The following is a 21,490-nucleotide window of genomic DNA, read 5'->3' on the forward strand; positions in this document are numbered from 1 at the left end:
GCTAGAGCTTTAATATCTTTAAAGAAAATATGATCCTTTGAGGGCAGCGTGCTGTTTCTTCCACATAAAAGGTGGATAAACCCTGAATCGAGTACTGCCAATATCAATGCGCACTTGAGGCTTTAAGAGTCAAGGAGGACCACCATACTGAGCACATGCTTACTCATGCACTGCAACAAACACACACAGTTGGAGTGTGTGCTTATGCCTGTGAAAGTGCGCATGCATACATGTGCATTTGAGGGAACGTGTGGCCAAAAGAGAGAGAGACACACACACACAAACACTCACACGCACACACTCTCAGAGTAGAGTGGAGGGTGGTGGTGTCTGCTGGCCATTGGCCTCATGCCTATCAGTTCACAGTGATCAGTCTTCCCTGGCTGTCGTCTGAGCGCTGCCAACTGTCAAAGGGCTTGGTCTGGGCTTGCCCACTGATGAGAGGCCGCAGCCATGCTCTAGAAACAATCCAGCACTCTAATAGGTCACGAATGGCTGCACAGTGCTTGCCAATAGCTTTGGATTGGAGAATGAGTAGAGGAGGGAGCAGAAAGAAATAGAGGAAAGAGTGATAGAGAGAGGGAGACAGAGAAAGACAGATATGTCAGCTGTATTTGTATCCTGAACCACACATTTTGCTGGCCGCTGCTTGAAAAGAACTGGCAGTAATTGACATGCCATTCATTGTATGTGCGTGAGGACTTCTGATACCTCTGGAGTGCCAACTTTGAGTGAATCCAGAGCAAACTACCATAAATATCTCAGTCTTTCTCTGTAACTCATTACAGTTTCCCACTTCTAGGCCTAATTATGAGCGAATGTGTACACACTTAATGAAATTCCCAAGTACAGAGGCAAAACAGAAGGAGAGAGATTCATTGGAGGAGGAAAAATTTCATGTTCAGATACCAAGCAGTTGGTGTTCAGCAAATGTTTCAGTTTACAAAGCAACTTCTGGGCCGGTGGTGCACACAGAAAATATTTGATACAAATGCCTTCTAATTAAACATATGCAAGCTGCCTGCTGCCCTGTTAAGTCATCTACTGTAAAGGAATGGGAAGTGGAGATAGGCAAAAACGAATTAATTTTATCCTCGCAATGATGTTTGCCTTTGAGGCACAGACGAATAAACAGTACTGTATGTTTTATTTCTTTGAAGTTATCACTTCACAGCTAAAACATGTCTAATTGGAAACTTGGAAATAAATATTTTTGATCAATTTAAGTCTAGTGTGAGAAAAGAGATGGGTTTTTAATGTTGTCTTTCTATTTTTGTGGTGTTACAGACACATAAATGGTTGCAGTGGGACACTATTCTGTCTCAGGAGAGGATGATAATAGTTTCCATCATCTCCACTGCCAGGCAGCATGGATTGGCTATCATCCTCTGCAAGGCAAGTGGTGGATCTTAAAGAGAGGCACAGGGCAGAGTCAGGAGAGCCCAGTCACATTCTGTCTCACTGCTGTCAGAGCAAAGCTCCATCTGAGGAGAATACTGGAAAATAAGCCTGTCATCGCCAGCCAGCACTCCCCTACTGTTAGTGGACGCTGGCAACGGCCTGCTCCATCCACCGGTGGTGGTGGTCTGTCATGCCAGTCTGTTCAGCACACCAAGAGGATAGAAACTTTTAGGAAAATTTCAAAAATGCTGAAGTGTTTCTGTGGTGGCTGATCTTACACTGTGTGCTGACGGATCATTACTGAGGAAAATAACAACCGGGTTGCAATGTGGAAAAATTTCCATTTACAGATTTTACACGTTGGAATGAAATTACTAGTCTGGATGAGTACTACAGGGACTTTGAAGTTTTATATTGTGATGCCTGTGGCCCTGAGGAGACCTTTGTCAAGACTGAGAGGATTTCTGAAATGACATCCCCCCGGGAATCTGCGTTTGGGCTGTTGACTACAAATCTGTACCAGAAAGCCTGACTGATGGACCCTGCAAGAGAAGATTTAATGTTTTTAAAGAACTCATTCCTGGGATTGATTTTGACCCCTAAAACTCCTATGAACTTTTTTGGGGAAAAAAATAAAGATAAATAAATACACACATGCCTTGTACTTGCTTGGATGTAATGTCTTAAATTTTGATTTCAAAGACACCACACTGGCAAGGTAATCCTAGTCTCAGGGTGCTGCACTGTGGCCACCCACCGCTCTGAAATGAATGGGCGAAACGCTCAGGATATATTGAACCGTAATCAATGGAACAACCGTAAAGGTTTTGCTCTACGTACTGATCTATCCATACACACACACACACACACACACACACACACACACATATATATGTGTGTGTGTATATATAGGTATATATAGGTATATGTATATATATATATATATATATATATATATATATATATATATATATATATATATATATATATGTGTGTGTGTGTATATGTATACATATGTATAGGTATATATATGTGTGTGTATATATGTGTGTATATATATATATACATATGTATATATATGTGTGTGTATATATGTATATATTTCTATATATATGTATATATACATATATGTGTGTGTATGTATATATATGTATAATTTGATTTTTTTTCTTTATTTAGTCCCGCTTCTACTCAACCCACCTCCTATTCCTACAGTACCACTCATTAACCTGAGTCTGCTTCTAAAAGACAGATTTCTGTTGGTAACGGTTGGCTACATGTTAGAAAAATGCATAATTGATGTGTGACATTAGCCTTTGGCCTCAATGTGTTTTTAATCAAATAATATACAGCTATGAATGCTGGATAAACCATGGCTCTATTGCTGTTTCTTCTTCATTTTGGAAATAGTGAACCTTGAAACTAGCTTGTTCATATCTAACTTCCCTTCAGCAGCAACCATCACTGTAGATACTGGATACTTGTTTTCCCTTTATCATGTGGAATGCATCGCCCATCAGTGGAGGGTTCTTATCGATGTGACATTTTTACCCTCTCCAGTCTGAATATGTGTCCTTGGTACCACTGTACTTCCAAAGCAGCAACTGTCAGCAACAGCACTGACTGCCTATTTAACCCCAAATATATTGTGTAGAATATGAAAAACTTTGACATGTTAACAACAAATTCAAAACCCATGGATGGGTTTCATTGACTCAAGCCCTGAATGTGTTATAGTAAACTCAGGTTAGATTTGCAGTTCACCATTCAAAATGTCCCATACATGATTGGTTTGTCGTAGGCTATCATATCAGTGCCTGACAATAATTCTCCAGCATATTATTCATCCAAATCCCCATGCACTTCCTCCATTAAAAACACCGACTGTACCAAGTAGGCGAGGAGGTCTAAGCTGTTTAAGTTGCTCTTGAACTGTTTGCTCTAGAGATTGGACACCCTGTGAGCAGTTGGTTTCCAATAACACGGACATTGCCTTGACCAACAGTCTGAGAAGGAATTATTTCCGGAAGCTCCAAGCCTGCTACCAGGCAGGAAGAGAGTGAGATTAGAAGTCCTCCCCCAGCAGACAGAAATACAATAGGTTAAACCACCTGCTGGCTGGAGAAGTTCTTCTTCGAATGGTGCTGCAATCTCGCTCTCTTGGGGTCATGAGTTCTGAGACATACTAAATGTTATTGTTTCTCCTTTTTTTTTTTTTTTCTATACCTGCCTTTTGTTCAGAACGTTTCAAAAAAGACCATTAATCACAGCCACACACAACACTTTGCAGTCTGTTTCATTTCCTCTTTTAGTCTTTCATTTTTCACTTCTTTCTGTCTCTTTTTCTCCTCCTGTTTCTCATCTATACCCCCCCAGCTTTGCTCCGTCAGCTCAGACTAACCTCTGCGCATGTTTCACAACAGTCCGAGCTCCCCCCCACTCTGCTCTCCAATGTTTGTCTGAAGTATTAGGCAGTTGTTGCCTCATTGGATTGAATTAATTGATTAATACTTTTATCCAATTAGTGCTTCCTCATGCAATTAATCAGCTGGCTGAGGTTAGGGCCGCTCCATCGGTTGGACGAAAGGCAGACATATGCTAAGGGTCTGCTGTGTGGTGATCAATGACCTCCCTCTCTTGTACTCCCGACTTCCTACACCTGAATTCCTGTCTCTTTTGCACTGCTCCACCATCACTCTCCCGCTCACAGCGCATGGTTAAAATTCCTGCTCAACACACTGGCGGAAATAGTTTCCCTCTTATAATCTGAAGAAAAACCTACAGTAATGAGAATAATGGCTCCAGACACATGGAGGTTGAACAGGAACAGGTGGTGTTGGATTTTTACTTTTTCCTCTTCTTTTTTTTTTAGTATTAATTGGTTCTCCCAAAAAAATAAATTAAAAAAATGAGTTTATGACATTTTTTTAAGGACTCACAGGAATATTAGATGTTATTCAGTGAGGCATGTAGCATCATATAAAAACTGACTGTGTGTGTGTGTGTGTGTGTGTGTGTGTGTGTGTGTGTGTGTGTGTGTGTGTGTATTTTTCGTTATGAATCTGGGGATTATTGAGTATTTTTTTGGTCTTTCAATCATCAGAAAATAGGGGGAAAAGAACACAATTTCCCAAATATGACATCTTATGTTATGTTGTTCTGTCTAACGGTCCAGAACCCAAAGTATTGCATGAATCAGAAAACCCCGAAATAAATCTATTTCTTGTATTCGACCCCATCCATCGTCATCTTCCTCTTATTCCTTACTAGTAAGGGTTGCGGGGGGGCTGGAGCCTATCCCAGCATCTACGAGCGAGAGGTGGGGTTCACCCTGGACAGGTCGCCAGTCCATCGCAGGGCCAACACACAGAGACGAACAACCATTCACACTCACATTCATACCGACGGTCAATTTAGAGTATCAATCAGCCTCGTCCCCAAATTGCATGTCTTTGGACTGTGGGAGGAAGCTGGAGTACCAGAGAGAACCCACGCAGACACAGGGAGAACATGGAGACTCCACACAGAAAGATCCCGCGCCAGAGCCGGGACTTGAAACCTGGAACCTTCTTGGTGTGAGGCCACAGTGCTGACCACTGCACCACCGTGCAGCCCTGTATTTGACCCCTTTTTTGTTAAATTATAACATGATTGTGTTGGTCTTTTTATCAGTATTTTTTTGTTGCTTGACTCTTCTCCACTGAATTACGCACCTCGAATGTTTGCAGAAAAAAATAATAGCTTTAATTCTAATAGCGAACTAATTTATTCTACGATCCAGTTCCTCTTTATTTTTTTATAATTATATTCATCTTATTTATTTTACTGTATACAGTGAAGTAGAGTGAAAAAATGCAGCTTAGAAGTGTTCATGTTCGAGGGAATACAAGTAGGTTCGAACAGTATTTGTGGTTAAAATAGAAAACGACAATTCAGATAACAGCACTTTTTTTTTTCTGTCTCACAGGTTTGTTGTTCTGTCCAGAACCGCTGACTGAGAACCATCGGACATTTGAGGAGTGAGGGACGAGCCATCGAAGATTAAACACAGTCACCAAGAGTAACTTCAATTCATCTTTTTACAGGATTACTGCTTCAAGAGGCACAATCAGCTCTGTCTTTCCAAGGAACTGGACAACAGAAGAGTTCCCTTTTATTTTTGTTTTGGTAATAAAGCACCTGAAACATAAAGGAAGACACATTGACTATCCAAACCGTTAAATTTAACATGGCTGGAAGTGAAGTCACAGGCACTGCAGACAGTAACAAAACATAAAGTGGATGGAAGGCCCCCACCCCTCCCCCGAAGCCATCGTATCTCTGTGTCCTCCGATACTGTCATGAGGAGTGAGCAAATCTAGTAAAATCGGTTGTTTTTTTTTAAATTATATTATAATAGAGTCAGACTGACTGACCATGTTAGAATACAGACGAGTCCTCTGCAGGTCTAGGTATCCCACCACGCGTCTTGTATTCAGCAGACAACTTTAGATCTTTGATCCCATGGATTAACCTCCTCACACACACACACACACATTTTACACAGCTGGAGTTTGATTTTCTATACAACTACAACTTGAGGACTCTTTCTGTCTGCATGCCAGTTTTATTTTACGTGTAGACCCAGGTTGGGTTTCTTTCTTTTTCTTTTTTAAAAATTCATTATGGCTCCTATCGGGACAGTAGAACCTCGGACACTGTTGGCAGCATTATGTCTTCTCAGCTGCTGTAGTTTCGGCTGGTGTGAAACCTCAAGGACTAGTAGTTCAACCTCAGGAGGCAGTAGAGAGGAACAAGGACCCTCATCACTTGAACGCGTGAAGAGAGGATGGGTGTGGAACCAGTTCTTTGTGGTGGAGGAGTACACAGGCACGGAGCCGCTTTACGTAGGAAAGGTAAGATATTTGAATTATTTCGATGTAAGAAGACTATCAAAGAATACGGTAAATACATCATTGCTGTTTTAAATGATGACTTTAAAAGTTGTGCCAAATTTAAAGGGGAAAAAATGGTTGGTTGTGATGTAATCAGGATCAACATGTTATTTTTTTTGTCTTCTCTACCCCATCAACTACTCTCTAGAGCAGCAGGTATTTTTCTAATGAACAGCAGACACACACACACACACACACACACACACACACACACACACACATTCTTGTCACTGGTGCTATTTTATAAACCAAGATGTTACTTTAAAAAAATCAATGAAATATACACTGAACATTTCCTTTTAGTGATTCACATGCACAACCCTCCAAAGGTGAACATGTTAACCATTTGTGCTCATTGTATTACGAAGAGCCTGAGGGCAGAAATGAAAGTTCTACACAGTTTTGCTGCAGATAGTCTCAGAAAGGTCATTACATCGAATACTCATGAGTACCCTCTCAGGCACCAGTGGCATTTACCTGTTTCATTCAAGCTCCCAGTAATCGTAATATATAATTTCACCCATTTACTAAATGACATAGAAATAATTTTATGAGTGTAAAATGCTCTCCATGATTACGCTTTAATACTTAAGCACAATTTACAAAGGATGCCACTTCTGATGTTGATTTTACCTCCACTATGTTAACAGGCATTCATGAGACACTAAAAGTCTTATTCAATCAAAATTGAACCAAAACTTGAATCTACAACTGCAACTTCATTAGGGATCTTTTGTGAATTCCTGTTTGTCTGCATGGCATCTGTGGACCTGTGAATGTTCTTATAATTTGACAGATAGTGTATTTGGAAAATTTTGAAAAGAGGAAACAATGCAGACTGATTCTGTTGTGCTTAGTTATATTTACCTTTTTCCTGTTGACAGAATTGGATTAAATGAGTGGAACAAAAAAAAGGTGAAAGGAAGAAAATGGGGCTTACAGAACTCCTCTCCACAGCAGACAAACTATTGTGTGTTTGATGATGATTTTGATTTGATGGTTTTAAACTGCTACATTTGACTTTTGTCGTAGTTCCCTGGTTCTGTGGGCACAGCCCCTCGTCTACTTTCGTGCACTCAAGAGAGACTGTATGGGACTGTTGAACTAAATCATAGAAAGCGGTGTTCCAAATATTTTGTTCATCACATGAAATCAAAACCGAAACACATTCCAGTATCACCACAAATACAGTCTTCAAAATCCGGAGGTTTTCCCTCTGACCTTCCTGGGTGACAGTGTGAGGTAGAGAGGTAGAGTGCACATAAATGGTGAAAATACTCCCGGTAATGACAATGAATGCGAACACATCAGTTTCCCCTCTGTTGACTCACTATTTACAATTGAAGAGGGGTTAAAAAGCTCCGACAAAGGCACTTAAAAAATTGTGCCGTTGTTTGTTTGTAAAAAGATAAGCAACAGCAGAACTCAGCCTTATTGAAAATAATCAGAGGCCTCTGTGAGCGCTGGGTGTTCTGTTGTTGTTTTTGTTAGTTTTTTTAAAATCAATAGGCTTGCCCCCACCATACGCTTGTTGTTTTTTTTTTATTTCTTTAACAATCATTGTACTCATTGAAGTTAAAGCTCTAGACCGTTATTTTTTTGCCTTTTTAAAGAAAAGGAAATCTGAAAATACTGCTGCAGAACAGAAAACATTTTAACAACGAATCACCTAATCCAGATCCACAATGAACTTAAAATGTACTGGTATTAGTGTATGTGCACTCTTTGTGATACTTGATGTGACATCATAGTGCTCCAGAAATTCACACAGGGCGTTGCGTCGAGGAAAGCTGCTAGAATTAGCTCTTTTTGTTGTTGTTTTTGGCCACATCCATGTCAGAAGATCTTTACTATCAGGTTAGCTAGCAAGTTGCATGCATTTATCACTCAGCAGCTGGGGAAAAAAAAAAGTTATCTCCTGACCTGACTGTGTTGTAGCAGGATGAAAATGGCCCTGTCTGGATCCAGGAAGGGAGGAGAGTAACATTATTCAGATGTGTTTCTCACCATGTGATCATGCAGGTAATCTACCGCAACTTCTGATGGCAGTTAATGTAGAAGCTTCTAATGAACACGTCTGATGAATCAGTGATGGCTAGCTCTGCAAACCCCTCGTAAAGCTCTTGAATCATCTGAAAGTCGGCCCCAACAGCAGACACTTTTACCAAGGTTTGATTCGTTGGAAAATTCCTTCAGTGAACATACAAATAAATACACCTTGCAGGCATCTCCGGTGCAGCAACGTATCTGTTCACCACAAGTCCCACTTTCTATGCCAGGAATAACAACAACAAAAACAAAAAAAACTCTGTTAAGAGTAGTACTTTCTGAAATGATGTACAGCTTAATTCAGCATCCCCTTATCACATTCATTTAAACACCGTCAGATACCAGTAAATTGTAACTAACAACCACTCAAGATGTCTCTGTACTGGTTAAACATGAGATGTCCTGAGAGAATTGAGGGCCTGCGAGCAGCTAACTTAACACGGCTCGCCACTGACCAGCCGTGACCAGGCATCACTCGAAACCAGCAGCAGCCTACATCAGCAAATTGAGGGTTTATTTAAATAAAATGACAACCTACATCCGAAACTTAAATATGCTTCAAATGTTCATCAACAGCAATACAACAGCAGCAGAAGAAGAATCACTAATGATCTCGCGCCCAAACTCAAGTGGGGACACAGGAGCAAGTCTGAGCTGGACCTGATGAATCTATGCAGAATAGGTGGTTTCCTGACTGACGATTCACACCACTGAACTTCAGGGGAAAGACCTATGTGAACGCTCAATTCAAATTTTCAGTTATTTTCCTTTTTTCTTTTTTTTTTTTTGCTTCTTAAATAAACCTTGGGAAGTTGATGAGAGTGGACAGCATGTTTGATTTGATTGCATTGCACAGGACGTGATAGGAAAAGACAGAATATTAATGCAGACAGCATGAGATTCAGCTATGAGTCTCAACCATCAATCCTGAGATCCCCTTGCTTCAAATCATTTAGACATGGCAATTGACCAGCTAATATTGCATCTGCATATATTGATCTCTTCATTGTTACAAATGAATGGAGATGTTCCCTGCAGCAGGGTGCTGTGCTACAGTATAATTATCCCGTTGCCATCATTTGTCTGCCATTGTGATGGCTCTGCATTCCTGCTGTGGAGACTCAACAACGAGGCCAAAAGCTACTGTTGTCAGTCTGCTGGGATGGAGGGAGGCAGAGCCATAAGACATAGAGAGACAACACTGTTTTCATGTAAAAATAAATGAGAATAAGCTAAGATGAAATGGGGGACCAGGAATGAACAGGCTTCATATATTGTGATGTGATTCATTGCAAGACAGGTTGCCAAAGAAGCCAGTGAACTGATTTAAATGGCTGAGGGAATCGTGAGGGGGTGACACAGCAAGAGGCAGAAGATTCGTTTTTTAATGAAATTATCTCAAGTTTATTCCATTTCATGTGTCTAGGGCACCGGCCAGCAGCTCTATCAGTGCTGTTAATGGTTCGTGTGAAAGTGTGGATGGGACTGCATGTTCTTGTGTATAGCACTCTCTCACCACTTATACACGTACACACACACACACACTCACGAACACACACACATATGGACACAACTGGATTTCTTGTATCAACACTTTAATTTGAACAGTACAGGATTCAGGCCAAGCAGTGTGCTTCTGTACTGGATAACTGCAATATGTTTTTTTTTTTTTTTTAATATTACTTCAGCCAAACTCAGCAAGCTTTCCAAGCACACTCTATCTTACAGTGTCACTACTGATACTTTGTTAATAACATCAGATTTACCAATGAAATGGTCACTTACATCACATTGGTTTCAACATGTAGATAATGAGCCCTTGCTGATTTAAATGAGTCAACGACATGCTGTTGTTGTGTTTTTTCCAAAGATGTATTGTAGTAAAAAGAGGGGAATATAGAACACAAGAAGTCTATCCACAATTGTTGTTGACCCCGACAAATCTAAAGTGACAAGAGGGTGAAAACAACACAACTTGCTGCTCCTTCGTTATCTCTTTTATTACCATGTCTATGAGAGACAGATCAATTTGCTGTTTGACAATGTGTGTGTGTGTTTGTTTCCGGAGGGGGAAAAAGAAGTATAGTCTAGTGTTTTTTGAACTCTCACAGTCCTCTGACCTTTCTTGATGTGTCCCTTAGAGAGTGTCCTCTGTCCTAGAAAAATAAATGTAAGCCACCAACATGACCTATATTGACATGATTGATGAAATCTAGCAGCAAACACTGGAAGCTGCAGTCGCACATCAGATGACAGTAAAATACAAGACAGTATGTATATGGAGGCACACAGTTGGGTGACAACTGGTTAAACTCTGTATTTACCTGAGTCAAGGCAGTTAAAAACACCAAAAGCCTCGCCACGTTACCTTACAAAGGTGCTTATTTGAAAACTAGACTAATGGAAAGTGTATTTGCCATCCCGTCTGGTATCCCTGAAAATACCCCTGAAATTTGAGTGTATTTTAAGGAAATTGTTCATGTATTTGAATTACCGACATTAAAAAAAAAAAAAGACTAAGCTTTGGCTTGGTTTTCCTTCTCCAGTCTCAGCATGCTCACTGAAAAATGTGGTCTCCATATCTTTTGATTCTCAGCAGTCAGGTCAAAGTAATGTGAAATTAATTCAGAAAGTGCAAAGAGTTATAGTACAGTCAGTCACAAGAATCAGAAAACAACATAGTTAAAAAGGAGAGAGACAAAAGAAAAGAACAAAGATTAAACCAAAAGCTGCTCTCATACTGAGTTTAAAGTGAAAGAAAATGTATTTTAAGGAGGAATTGAAAAACAGTCAACGTCAGGGTCCAGCTAACATGAAGAGACGACTTATTGCAGAGCTTCACTGCTGCGACTGCAAAACATGATCATCTCTGGGCTTCAGCCTGATTATGTGGTCAAGTGGTCAGCAGAGGAGTGGCCTTAATGGGGACGGTGGTTGTGGATCAGAGAGACAGGCTGGAGCTCAACCATTTAATGAGGATGCAAACACTAAATGTTGAATCAATCTTAAAGTCCAGAGGTGGGAGGCCGTTCCGAGGAGCTCTCTCAGATAGTTGGAACTGAGCTACAGCAAGTGTGAGCAGAGGCTTGAAGGATATCACATAACCCTTTTAAGATGATTAGATCATGGAAATTACTAGACTTACAATCAGACCACAGAATGTACACATCTGTCCACGTTTGGATTGCAATCTCACCTATAATTTTATAGTTTTATTATTTTTTTGTGTTCTCATATTTCATGATCTGCGTATAAATGAAACACCACTTTAAAGGACATAAGTCATACCATGTCTACACATTCTTTGTTTTCCATGTGTCATTTAACACCCCATCAACTTCCATTTAGAAGAGAAGGCGTGTCATACGCCTGTGTATTGACGCCATTATGACAAAAGTTTCCAACATGGCTGCAAAGTACTAACAATCCCCATTTTACAACAAAGCTGGACAGGAAATTATGTTTCTCTAGATATTTTTGCAAGATGTAAGAAACACAATCTTTATATTTGAACAGTTTCATTATTCGACAAAAGTCTCATAATCATGACACACTACTTTAAGTTTCAACTAAACATGACAAACGTGAAAGTCAACACTCGAAACAGGTTTCGGGTTTAGGACCCCAGTCTACCGCGTCACCAAGGCAGAGCCGACCTGCGCGGTCCTAAACGTTGGTTGAGGTTCCAATCACCGCAATGGAGTATGACTTCAGAAAATTTTAGATTACTTTTATTTTCAACAGAAAATCTTATATCTATTTGAGAGCTATGTTTAAGGTCTGATTAGGTTCAAACGCAAAAAAAAACAAACTCTTGGTTAAGTTTAGAAAAAGATCAGAGTGAGGATAACAGTAAAAAGTAGTTGTTAACAATGTTTGAATTCCCTGATGTCTCACTAAATTAACGGGACTAAATGGCATTAAATGACAAGCAAAAAATAGAAAATGGGTTGTGAAAGCACACCAAATGAATGAAGACATGGTGTGGTTGTCGTAGGCCTGTCAGTCATACCAGTTGTTGGTTTTTTTGTTTGTTTGTTTTTTACAAATTTACCAGTTTCTTTTGCATGCAGAACAGTTTAGAAGTTCATGCAATCTTTATAATATCTCATCTTTGTTTTACTAATACTCTTTTCCAGATAAACAGCAAACTTCTACTTGCGAACTGAGCTTTCTCTCACTGTCTCACTGCAGCCCAGCTGCACACGCCAGTAGTGAACTGACTTGTGGTGTAGTTCACATTCAATCATTGTCTGTGGGAAGAAACTCATTTTTACCCAGGCTGGGATAACAAGTAGCATCCCGGTAAGATAAATGGGCTTGTATTTAACGGATAATCTTTTTTCAATAAATCTTAACAAGTAAAAATTGCACACTGCATTCACGGATTAATTTAGTTATTACAAGCAAAACAGAAAAATCCCTGTTGAGATGCTGCTTGTTAAGTGATTTTCTCTTACATAAGTGTAATGAAATATATTAGAGAAATATACTTGGGTTCTTTGCAGTAACCATTTCATTGACATCATATCCATTTTTTAATTACTCTTCTTGCCGGCATCCTTCACTTTACTTACTTCGCCACAGGCTGTCTGCAGTAGTCTGTACCCTTCCAACCCGTAGCTGTCTTCACCTGCACCGTCTCTGATACAGTCACCTTGTTAACACTTTGAAGCTGTTAAGATCAGAGCGTTTGACAAGCTGCAGTGAAATGTGGCAGGCCTCCTCCTGATTACACAGACTTAAATATAAGACAGCCAATTTGCTCTCACTTTGAAACCTTCAGTAAACCAAAGATTTTGTGTTGCCCACATTCTGCTGCCTCCCCTTGAAATATGAAAAGAAACTGAGCAATCCTGTTCTCTATTATGTTATTGCTATTGAGAGGCCAAGCATTATATTTCATACGTTTAAGATTTTGCGCTTTCTCCCACAGTGAGTACAAACTCAAAAGAGCTGATCAGAAGGAAACTTTCTATCACTGCATGTGAGTCACATGTCTTCCCCCTTTAGCAGGTTAGCATATGACAGCACGACTCTTTGTTATAAGCCACAAGTGAACGTGACAGCGAATCAACCACTTCTCCCTCCCCTGAGTCACCCTACAGCCCTCCACTGTAAACCCTCAGGCATTTTCAACTACGTCTTCCTTAAAGTTGAACTTACAGCGGGCCTCTGTTGAACTGCTGCTTCGATATATATGATTTTAGTGTGCTGGAAGGAGGATGCACTCCGACACATTTGTCAATATCAGTATAAACATATTTTTTAAAAATGTGCATTTTAGAAAGACAGTCATAGTTTTAAGCATGTTTCATATATCTGTTGTAAAACAACGAACTGCTGAACAACACTTCTTATTCTGTACCAAAAAGTTTTCTTAAGGTCAGCTAGAGAAGTCCAATGGGTGCTGATGTCACAGTTTGCTGCAGTCTGAGTGGTGGTTGTCAATATTTAGGAATTCTTGTTTGTTAGTGGGATAATCTTTACTGAGAGAATCTGTGGAAAGATGCAAAGGAGTTCCACTTTGTGAAAATAAAGGAAGTTAACATTTCGATCCGTGTGAGTGTGGTACGACGAACTCACAGCCCTGTTTCAAGAAGCAAGTTAACTGAAAAGAAAACAGTTATTTTTTCTTCACCAAACCGCGAGTTTATCTCTTCAGTCCGACAGAGCCAGAAATTCTGTTTTCCTCCTTCTTTCAGTCCATATCAAAGCTTGTGTTGAAGTGCAGAAATTAGCTGTATTAATTAGACCTCTACTGCCAGAATCCTTATTGCATATTAGTTTGTTGCCCATGGACTGTCAAAAGTTACAGCTTAAATTATGTCCATCTGTCATTCAGGTTTCACCCTCGCATTTAAATATTATATAGTCGAGTGAGAAGGAAATGTCTGCATGTCCAACTTGCAAGAGGAGGTCTGGGAACACTAACTCTGCATGTGTCAGTTCCTACTAAGCCTATTTTTTATTGCGTGTAATGTCATCTTAGTTTTTTTATTCCGATTTTTTTACGTGTGCCTTTGTAGAACAGTGTTGTGTTCAAATTGTGTAATGTTAAAGTGTGATTTAGGACACTTGTGCCTTAAATTGTAATGTTTTTGGGTGTTTGTTTTCCCAATATAATGACACTGTTCACAGTGGGAACAAGTACAATGGTTTCCTTCGAAGTAACCAAAATCACTTATTCTTTCTGTCTTGCAGCAGAAGTCACAACTCTGTGGCTCTGTTGCATTAAACACGTACGTAGAGTTACTGAGGTGCATTTGGAATGTTTTCCTTAATTGCTGTTGGCATTTTGGTGTTTGTCTTTCCTGTCAAAGTGCAACACATGGAATGTTAATGAATCTGTAATTATCACGTTTGAATTGAGGCTTGCACAGTGATGGTTTGAGCATCAGCATGTGGTTCATGTTTTTAGTGTTTATACCTTTTCTTTGACATACTTACTGTTCCAATGAATGTTTAACACATCTATCCCAAACTTTATCCCTGGTCAGGCCAGACAGAGGAGGGCTACAATTTCATCAGGTTGCTGTATTTATTGGATATCATGGACTGCATGATCTACAACATGAGCAAAGAAAGATGAAATATTTGAGAAGCGAAGCAGGTGTGATTCTTGGCTAGTTTTACTGTTTCCTCATCTTTTTTTCATACATTTGGAAAAAAGAGCTTGTCGAAGGCTGATTTGCACTCCTGTTTATTTTTTATTTTTTTTTTGGGGGGGGGGGGGGGTGTGGGTGAGCAAGTAATGTCCTGGCTCTGACCTTTAGTTTGCAGAGAACAACTTAGCTAAGCGTAGTATGTGTGTTTTTCAAGGTGCCAGCTTGAATCACTCCAGTGAGGATAGACTGACAGACTGATGGGTATATCCAGCCTGAGGGGAAAGAAATTGCATCATCCCAGCAGAATGATGAACTCAGTGTGTGTGTGTGTGTGTGTGTGTGTGTGTGTGTGTGTGTGTGTGTGTGTGTGTGTGTGTGTGTGTTTACACATATGTGTGCAAGCTAGCAAAGACGGGAAGGATTGTGTGTTTAGGTGTGCACTTGTACAGTCGGTACAAACTTGCATGCGTGGTGCCAACCTTTGTGCAATTGAATTAACGCATGATGACAACATTTCACACACATTCTTGTCTGCAGAATCTAATTTGGAAATGCAGAGAGGGAGAAGAGACAGTGTCTGTAGGAAATGTATCCAGTGGCGCACTAGAATGAGCACTTTTATTGGATAACTCAGGGAGGACCAGTGAAACTACTTTTATTATCACTGAAAAATTGATACCCAGAAAAATACCGGGCAGTATATTTTCCCCCACTGCTCCTGTATTTGTCTTCAGGATGATTCAGAATGGTGAGAAAAGGCAAAAAACAGATGGATAAAATATTGGAGAAATGGATGAAGGAGGCAATATCGAGGCACATTGCTTGCATTATTCCACAGTTATACGACAAATACTTAATGAAAACCACCGTGAGGGTGATTGAACCCTGTATTTAATTAAGCCTTTATAAAATATTAACTAGGGAGGCCATGCAGGGTGATTTCCACTCCCCTCGACTCTTCTCAGTAGAATGAACCACAGTTTCATTGCACAGACACTTCTGAATTATAATTTCAGATCAAATGTGTATGTGTGTGTATGAGAGAGAGAGAGAGAGAGAGAGAGAGAGAGAGAGAGAGTCTTCTGTGCACTAAATAGCAGAGGGAAGGTTGGGACTGGAGACCAATGCTGTTTCTATTGCTGCCTTGGGAATGTCTTCTAATCACATTAGGTGGAACTATAGCTCTGATTTATAAGGGCTCTTTTAAGTTCACTTTTCAGCCCATGCACCTCTATGTCTCTACCTTTAACAACCTTTGAAATGAATTTGATCTTCTAATTTGAGCGTCACATGCTGTGAAGGGCACAATGTGCAAAAAAGGTATAAATTATCACTGTAGCAATGGGGTCTTTTGTCATGACAATGATTATGGCATAAGTATAGGTACCTTGGAGGACTTGGAAGTTTTACTGTTGGGAGTAGGTTAAAGGAAAAGGTGGAAGATGTGCTTGTGTCCTCTGTTCATGGCTTAAAAGGAATGAGGTGAACACTTCAAGGCAAATGTGTGACAAATACAAACAGCCACACATTAGTTTTAGGGGAACAAAGATTCTCTAGCTACAAGGGGTCCAAACATGCTTGGTGCGATCTGCCTGATTTACCATAGATTTTTGTTGTTTAGGATGAAATTTTTTTATAATGTTTATTTGCCTGTCTTGATTGAAGCAAGATATAGAAAAATTAATGTCTGTGTCTTCCACAGAGCAGAGACAATCTCTAATCACTTCTAACAGGTTCTTCTGTAGCATGCATCACCCCTTATTACAGCACGTGCTGCATAACCGGGCACAAGACTGTAGTTCAGACCTGAGCATTTGTGAATGGAAAAAAAGAGCAGAAGAGGAATCGCATGTCCTCAAGTATGCTGCTCACAAGCTTCCTCTCCCCCTCAACAACTCAACCCTCCATTTTGCAAGTGGACTGCTGCCACTGAAGTCCAAATTGTACCATCCATCCATCCCTTTTCTTGCGGGGGGCTGGAGCCTATCCCAGCAGCCTTTGGGCGAGAGGCGGGGTTCACCCTGGACAGGTCACCAGTCCATCACAGGGCCAACACATATAGACAGACAACCATGCACACTCACAGCCACGCCTACGGTCAATTTAGAGTATCAGTCAGCCTCGTCCACTCTTGATGTCTTTGGACTGTGGGAGGAAGCCTGAGTACACAGAGAGAACCCACACAGGTACAGGGAGAACATGGAGACTCCACACAGAAAGATCACGTGCTCGAGCTGGGGTTCGGACGCAGAACCTTCTTGCTGTGCCGCCCCAAATTGTACCATCTATTTCCTAAATTCAAGTGTGAACATGTTATTTGTTTTTAACACCACACAGAATAAAACCATCCCTACTCATGTGTGACACTCATCAACTTTCTGGTGGGGTGAGGAAGCCTCCCCAGCCAAGCTGAAGGGAGCAGCTGTTGCAGCACTAGGTCGGGTTGGCAGGAGGGCAGGCTGCCCTGTCAATCAAACTAAGAGTTTGTAAGCAATGCCACAGAATCATAACAAGCTGATGATGATAACACTGACATTAGTAATACTTGAAATCCAAGCGTCAGCCGAGACAATATCTATTAAACAACTACCTGTAATGTTATGTGGTGTAGTTGATACCGTGCTGTACTCTTCTTCGTTGGTCATCCTTGTTGGGCTGCAGGTAACATGAAGCTGTTAACACTACAGTGGGTGCAGGTGTGCAGCTCGTCCAACTAGCTTACGTTGCTATAGGAAACTTACCTTTGAGGCTAGCTTTTAGAAATTGGTGCAATTATTAGCTTTTAAATATGTTTCACCAGGTGCCTCCACATATGAGAAGTGTTTCATTGGCCAGTTTTCCACATTGCATTAAATGGTATTATTGTCTCCATCTGTTTGTGAGGTGTACTACCGTAGTATTCTTTGACTGATTTCAACTTGCCATTAGTAGCCTCTGTCATTCCACTTTTTCCTGTCTCTTTTCTAGCAGAGAATCAGTGACACTGCTAATAATAAAAAGTGAAAGCTCTTGAGAATAAATTGCATGGTTGTGTACCGATCCATCATTCTATGTGTCTGGTGCCTTAGACTTAGAGCCTTAAGTTTTACTTATTTGTTTGTTTTTTTTTTAATTAATTTACAGATTCACACAGACTCAGACGAAGGTGAGGGCAACATCAAATACACGATCTCCGGAGAAGGGGCAGGCTCCATCTTCATCATCGATGAGCTAACAGGAGACATACATGCCACAGAGAGACTCGACCGTGAGGAGAAGGCTTTTTACACACTGCGGGCCCAGGCCCGGGACCAGCTCTCCAATGACCCACTGGAACCAGAGTCCGAGTTTGTCATCAAGGTCCAGGACATCAATGACAGTGAGCCGAAGTTCTTGGAGGGTCCTTATATTGGCAGTGTGGCAGAGCTGTCACCCATAGGTAAGTTGAGGGACAAGTTGCCCATTCAGACAGGGATCTGGATCACTAATTTGATTTTACGCATATCCCACAGACTTGTACAGCTATTTTTATGAGCCATAAGTACAATCTGGAGTATAATGTTTTGTTCTGGGTTCAGGGGAAGCAAGAAAGTGCCCTGAAGAGCAATATGCAAAATTCTCTCTCATGAAAGATGGAAAAAGGGTTGAGAGGACAGGATTTTGATGAAAATAGATGTAGAGTCAGTTCGGTGGATGAGGAAGAATGGAATTAAAATGGCGACATTTTGGGTGGCTCCCTACTGTTTCAGAGTTATGACCCGTAGGTAGAAATGAAATGAAGTTGCAAGGAGACACTGCATGCTTTTAAAGAAAGGAGATGTCTGAATTGTACTTCCCCCAGATGAGCTTTCTGGCTGTGTTCTGACACATTGTTATGAGGCAAATGATTAAGGGTGAAAGAGGAGCTGAGGGAAGGTGCTACACAAAAGCACATAATGGCGAAGGTATAGCCTGTGTTGATGAAAGCTTTTGACAGTAAAACCACAAGGCTTTTAATTTTGACAAACATGTTTTATTGTGAGCACCAGTATTAGCTGCGCCCCCAAGGCTGCTCAAATTTCTCAGTGAAATGAAAAAGACAGGTGAATGAGGGTCCCGGGGGCTTCATTAGCATGGTATTAATGTCAAAGACAAAACTGATGTTGAGTAAACAAGATTATTTTTGGCTGTCAGGTGAAATCACAATACCATGCACGCTCAGAATATGCATGATCCTGGTGTGTGTGTGTGTGTGTGTGTGTGTGTGTGTGTGTGTGTGTGTGTGCCTTCATATGCAGCAGTGGTGGTGGGGGGGCTCTTGTTTGAATGACTCCAGGAGTGGTGCAAAATGGAATTGCTCTTCCCTGTTCAAGCTTGATTGGAATTAATTCCTGCTTCCTCAGCATGATCCAAACCATGGGCATTTCTGCATACAGTGCTCTCTAAAACTGAATGGGTTCCATGGGTATGAGAGAGAGAGAGAGGGGGGGGGGGAGGGAGGGAGAGAGAGAGAGAATGCAGCACAGAGAATATTAAAGGTAACAAAAACAGGGAAAGATAAAGTACAAAGAAATAATGCAGAATTTTAGTAGGAGGGGAAAAAAAAAGCAAAACCTTTGGGGGGAAGGAAACCATTATTTCCCCAAGAAACAGGAATTGAGTTGTAAACATCACGCTTAGTTAATTCAAATCCTAATGATTACCAACCCCTCCACTCTGGCATCCCTCCCTTGTTGCATTTCAGTCAAATTACACAGTAAACAGGCCGGTACTTTGTCTTGCTTTTTTCTTCCTGTTGCGGTTCCCGTGGTGATCGTGTAAGGCCAGCAGGGTTTTTTTTTTTTTTTTGGTTTTTTTTTTGGCATATCAGTGATAAGGTCACAATGACAATAACTCAAGGGAGGAAAAGAAAAAGAAAAGAGCTGGAAACCCTCACATGTCACTCACCAGCTCATATTATTCAGGCCTTTCCCCTCCCACCATGCGTGAATCACTGGTGGCATGAATGGTTGGGGGAACATTGAAATAACAGAGAATACCAATGGTCTTAAATTTGGATAAAAAGTCATTTATCCCTCAAAAAAGCAAGGATTGATGAAACTGAATTATTGCTTTTGTAGGCTTGGTGTATCGTTTCCCTCTTCGCTGTAGACCTCCATTGTTGTCTAAAACCAATTAGAAACACGTTTGAGCCTTTTCATCCCACAAGGTGACCTCCCTTATTAATATCAGGCCGCCATTTTGAGTCAGTTCTGCATGTCGCTGGTGCACTTTGCTGGGTGGAACATTGGTCAGGGAAGAATACATTCAATTTTTGGGCTGATCATGATCACACATGATCATTTTCATGAATTTTCCACAAAAAAAATAAAATAAAATATGAATATTTTAGGGGCTGCACGGTGGTGCAGTGGTCAGCACTGTGGCCTCACAGCAAGAAGGTTCTGGGTTCGAGTCCTGGCTTGGGTACGGGATCTTTCTGTGTGGAGTCTCCATGTTCTCCCCGTGTCTGCGTGGGTTCTCTCCGGGTACTCCGGCTTCCTCCCACAGTCCAAAGACATGCAATTGGGGACGAGGCTGATTGATTCTCTAAATTGACCGTAGGTATGAATGTGAGTGTGAATGGTTGTTCGTCTCTCTATGTTGGCCCTGCGATGGACTGGCGACGTGTCCAGGGTGAACCCCGCCTCTCGCCCGTTGACGCTGGGATAGGCTCCAGCCCCCCCCGCGACCCTTAATGTGTAGGAATAAGCGGAAGATGACGATGGATGGATGAATATTTTAGTTTAGTTTTGTATTTGCTTATAATCATGAGTGTGCCACTGGCCTTGTCGAAGGTCCATGGGAGTCCACTTGTCAGTTCCAACAAACTTTTGTACCACAGCCCCTTTTAGCATGAGAGAAAGGAAACTGAGAGCTCCAGTGATGTGAAGCAGGGTTGCATGTTCTGCTGTGATTGAAGCTGTTTTCCCACATTAGCCACATCAGCGATGTGCTCACTACTGCTTTATGGCCCACCGTATATAAACGGTCCTGGACAGCATGAGGTCGTAATGTTAAGAAAGTAATCTCTAGTTAGCTACCTGAGGCATATTCGTCTTTACTCATCTCTCCTGACATTTCCCCCCCCAGTGCACATCTGAGTTTTAAAGCCCCACCCCCACCCCCCCCATTGCCTTGTCACAGAAGCTTCCCGACTATCTGTCAGTCTATCTGCCGGTCTATCTGCCAGCCTACTTTACCCTGCTGCTCTTCTTATCTTCAAATAAAAACTATCACTGTGTACATAGTGTGTTTATTTGGTTTTCAGGGTTGGTTAATTCTAAAACGGAGACAAGAGGACAAATAAAATAGGAGTGGCAAAGATGATGATGAAGTGTTAGGGATCGAGCTCAGTGTTGTTCTGTGAAAAATGTGCAGCTAATTAAATTGCAGCCTTAAATCAAATTTGCAGTTCATGGGTGAGTGAATGTTGGTGGGACCCATGTCTTTATGATGGAACTGAACACGGAGAACACGGATGTAGTGACTCTGCAGAAT

The 21,490-nt window shown here is 41.0% G+C and overlaps 1 protein-coding gene across 1 annotated transcript in view; it reads left to right on the plus strand.

The window, feature by feature from the left end:
- cdh22 (cadherin 22) overlaps window positions 1-21,490 on the plus strand; it is a 183,350-nt gene that overhangs the window by 102,920 nt on the left and 58,940 nt on the right. Inside the window, exons 4-5 of the mRNA XM_086199884.1 lie at window positions 5,369-6,296; window positions 18,116-18,410. Coding sequence (XP_086056010.1) covers window positions 6,066-6,296; window positions 18,116-18,410 — 526 coding nt within the window. The 5' untranslated portion in view covers window positions 5,369-6,065. The remainder of the gene's footprint in view (window positions 1-5,368; window positions 6,297-18,115; window positions 18,411-21,490) is intronic.

Source organism: Aulostomus chinensis, chromosome 3 (genome assembly GCF_037954235.1).
Source record: "Aulostomus chinensis isolate RoL2024-O1b breed Wild chromosome 3, RoL_Achi_v1.0, whole genome shotgun sequence".
NCBI classification, from domain to species: domain Eukaryota; kingdom Metazoa; phylum Chordata; class Actinopteri; order Syngnathiformes; family Aulostomidae; genus Aulostomus; species Aulostomus chinensis.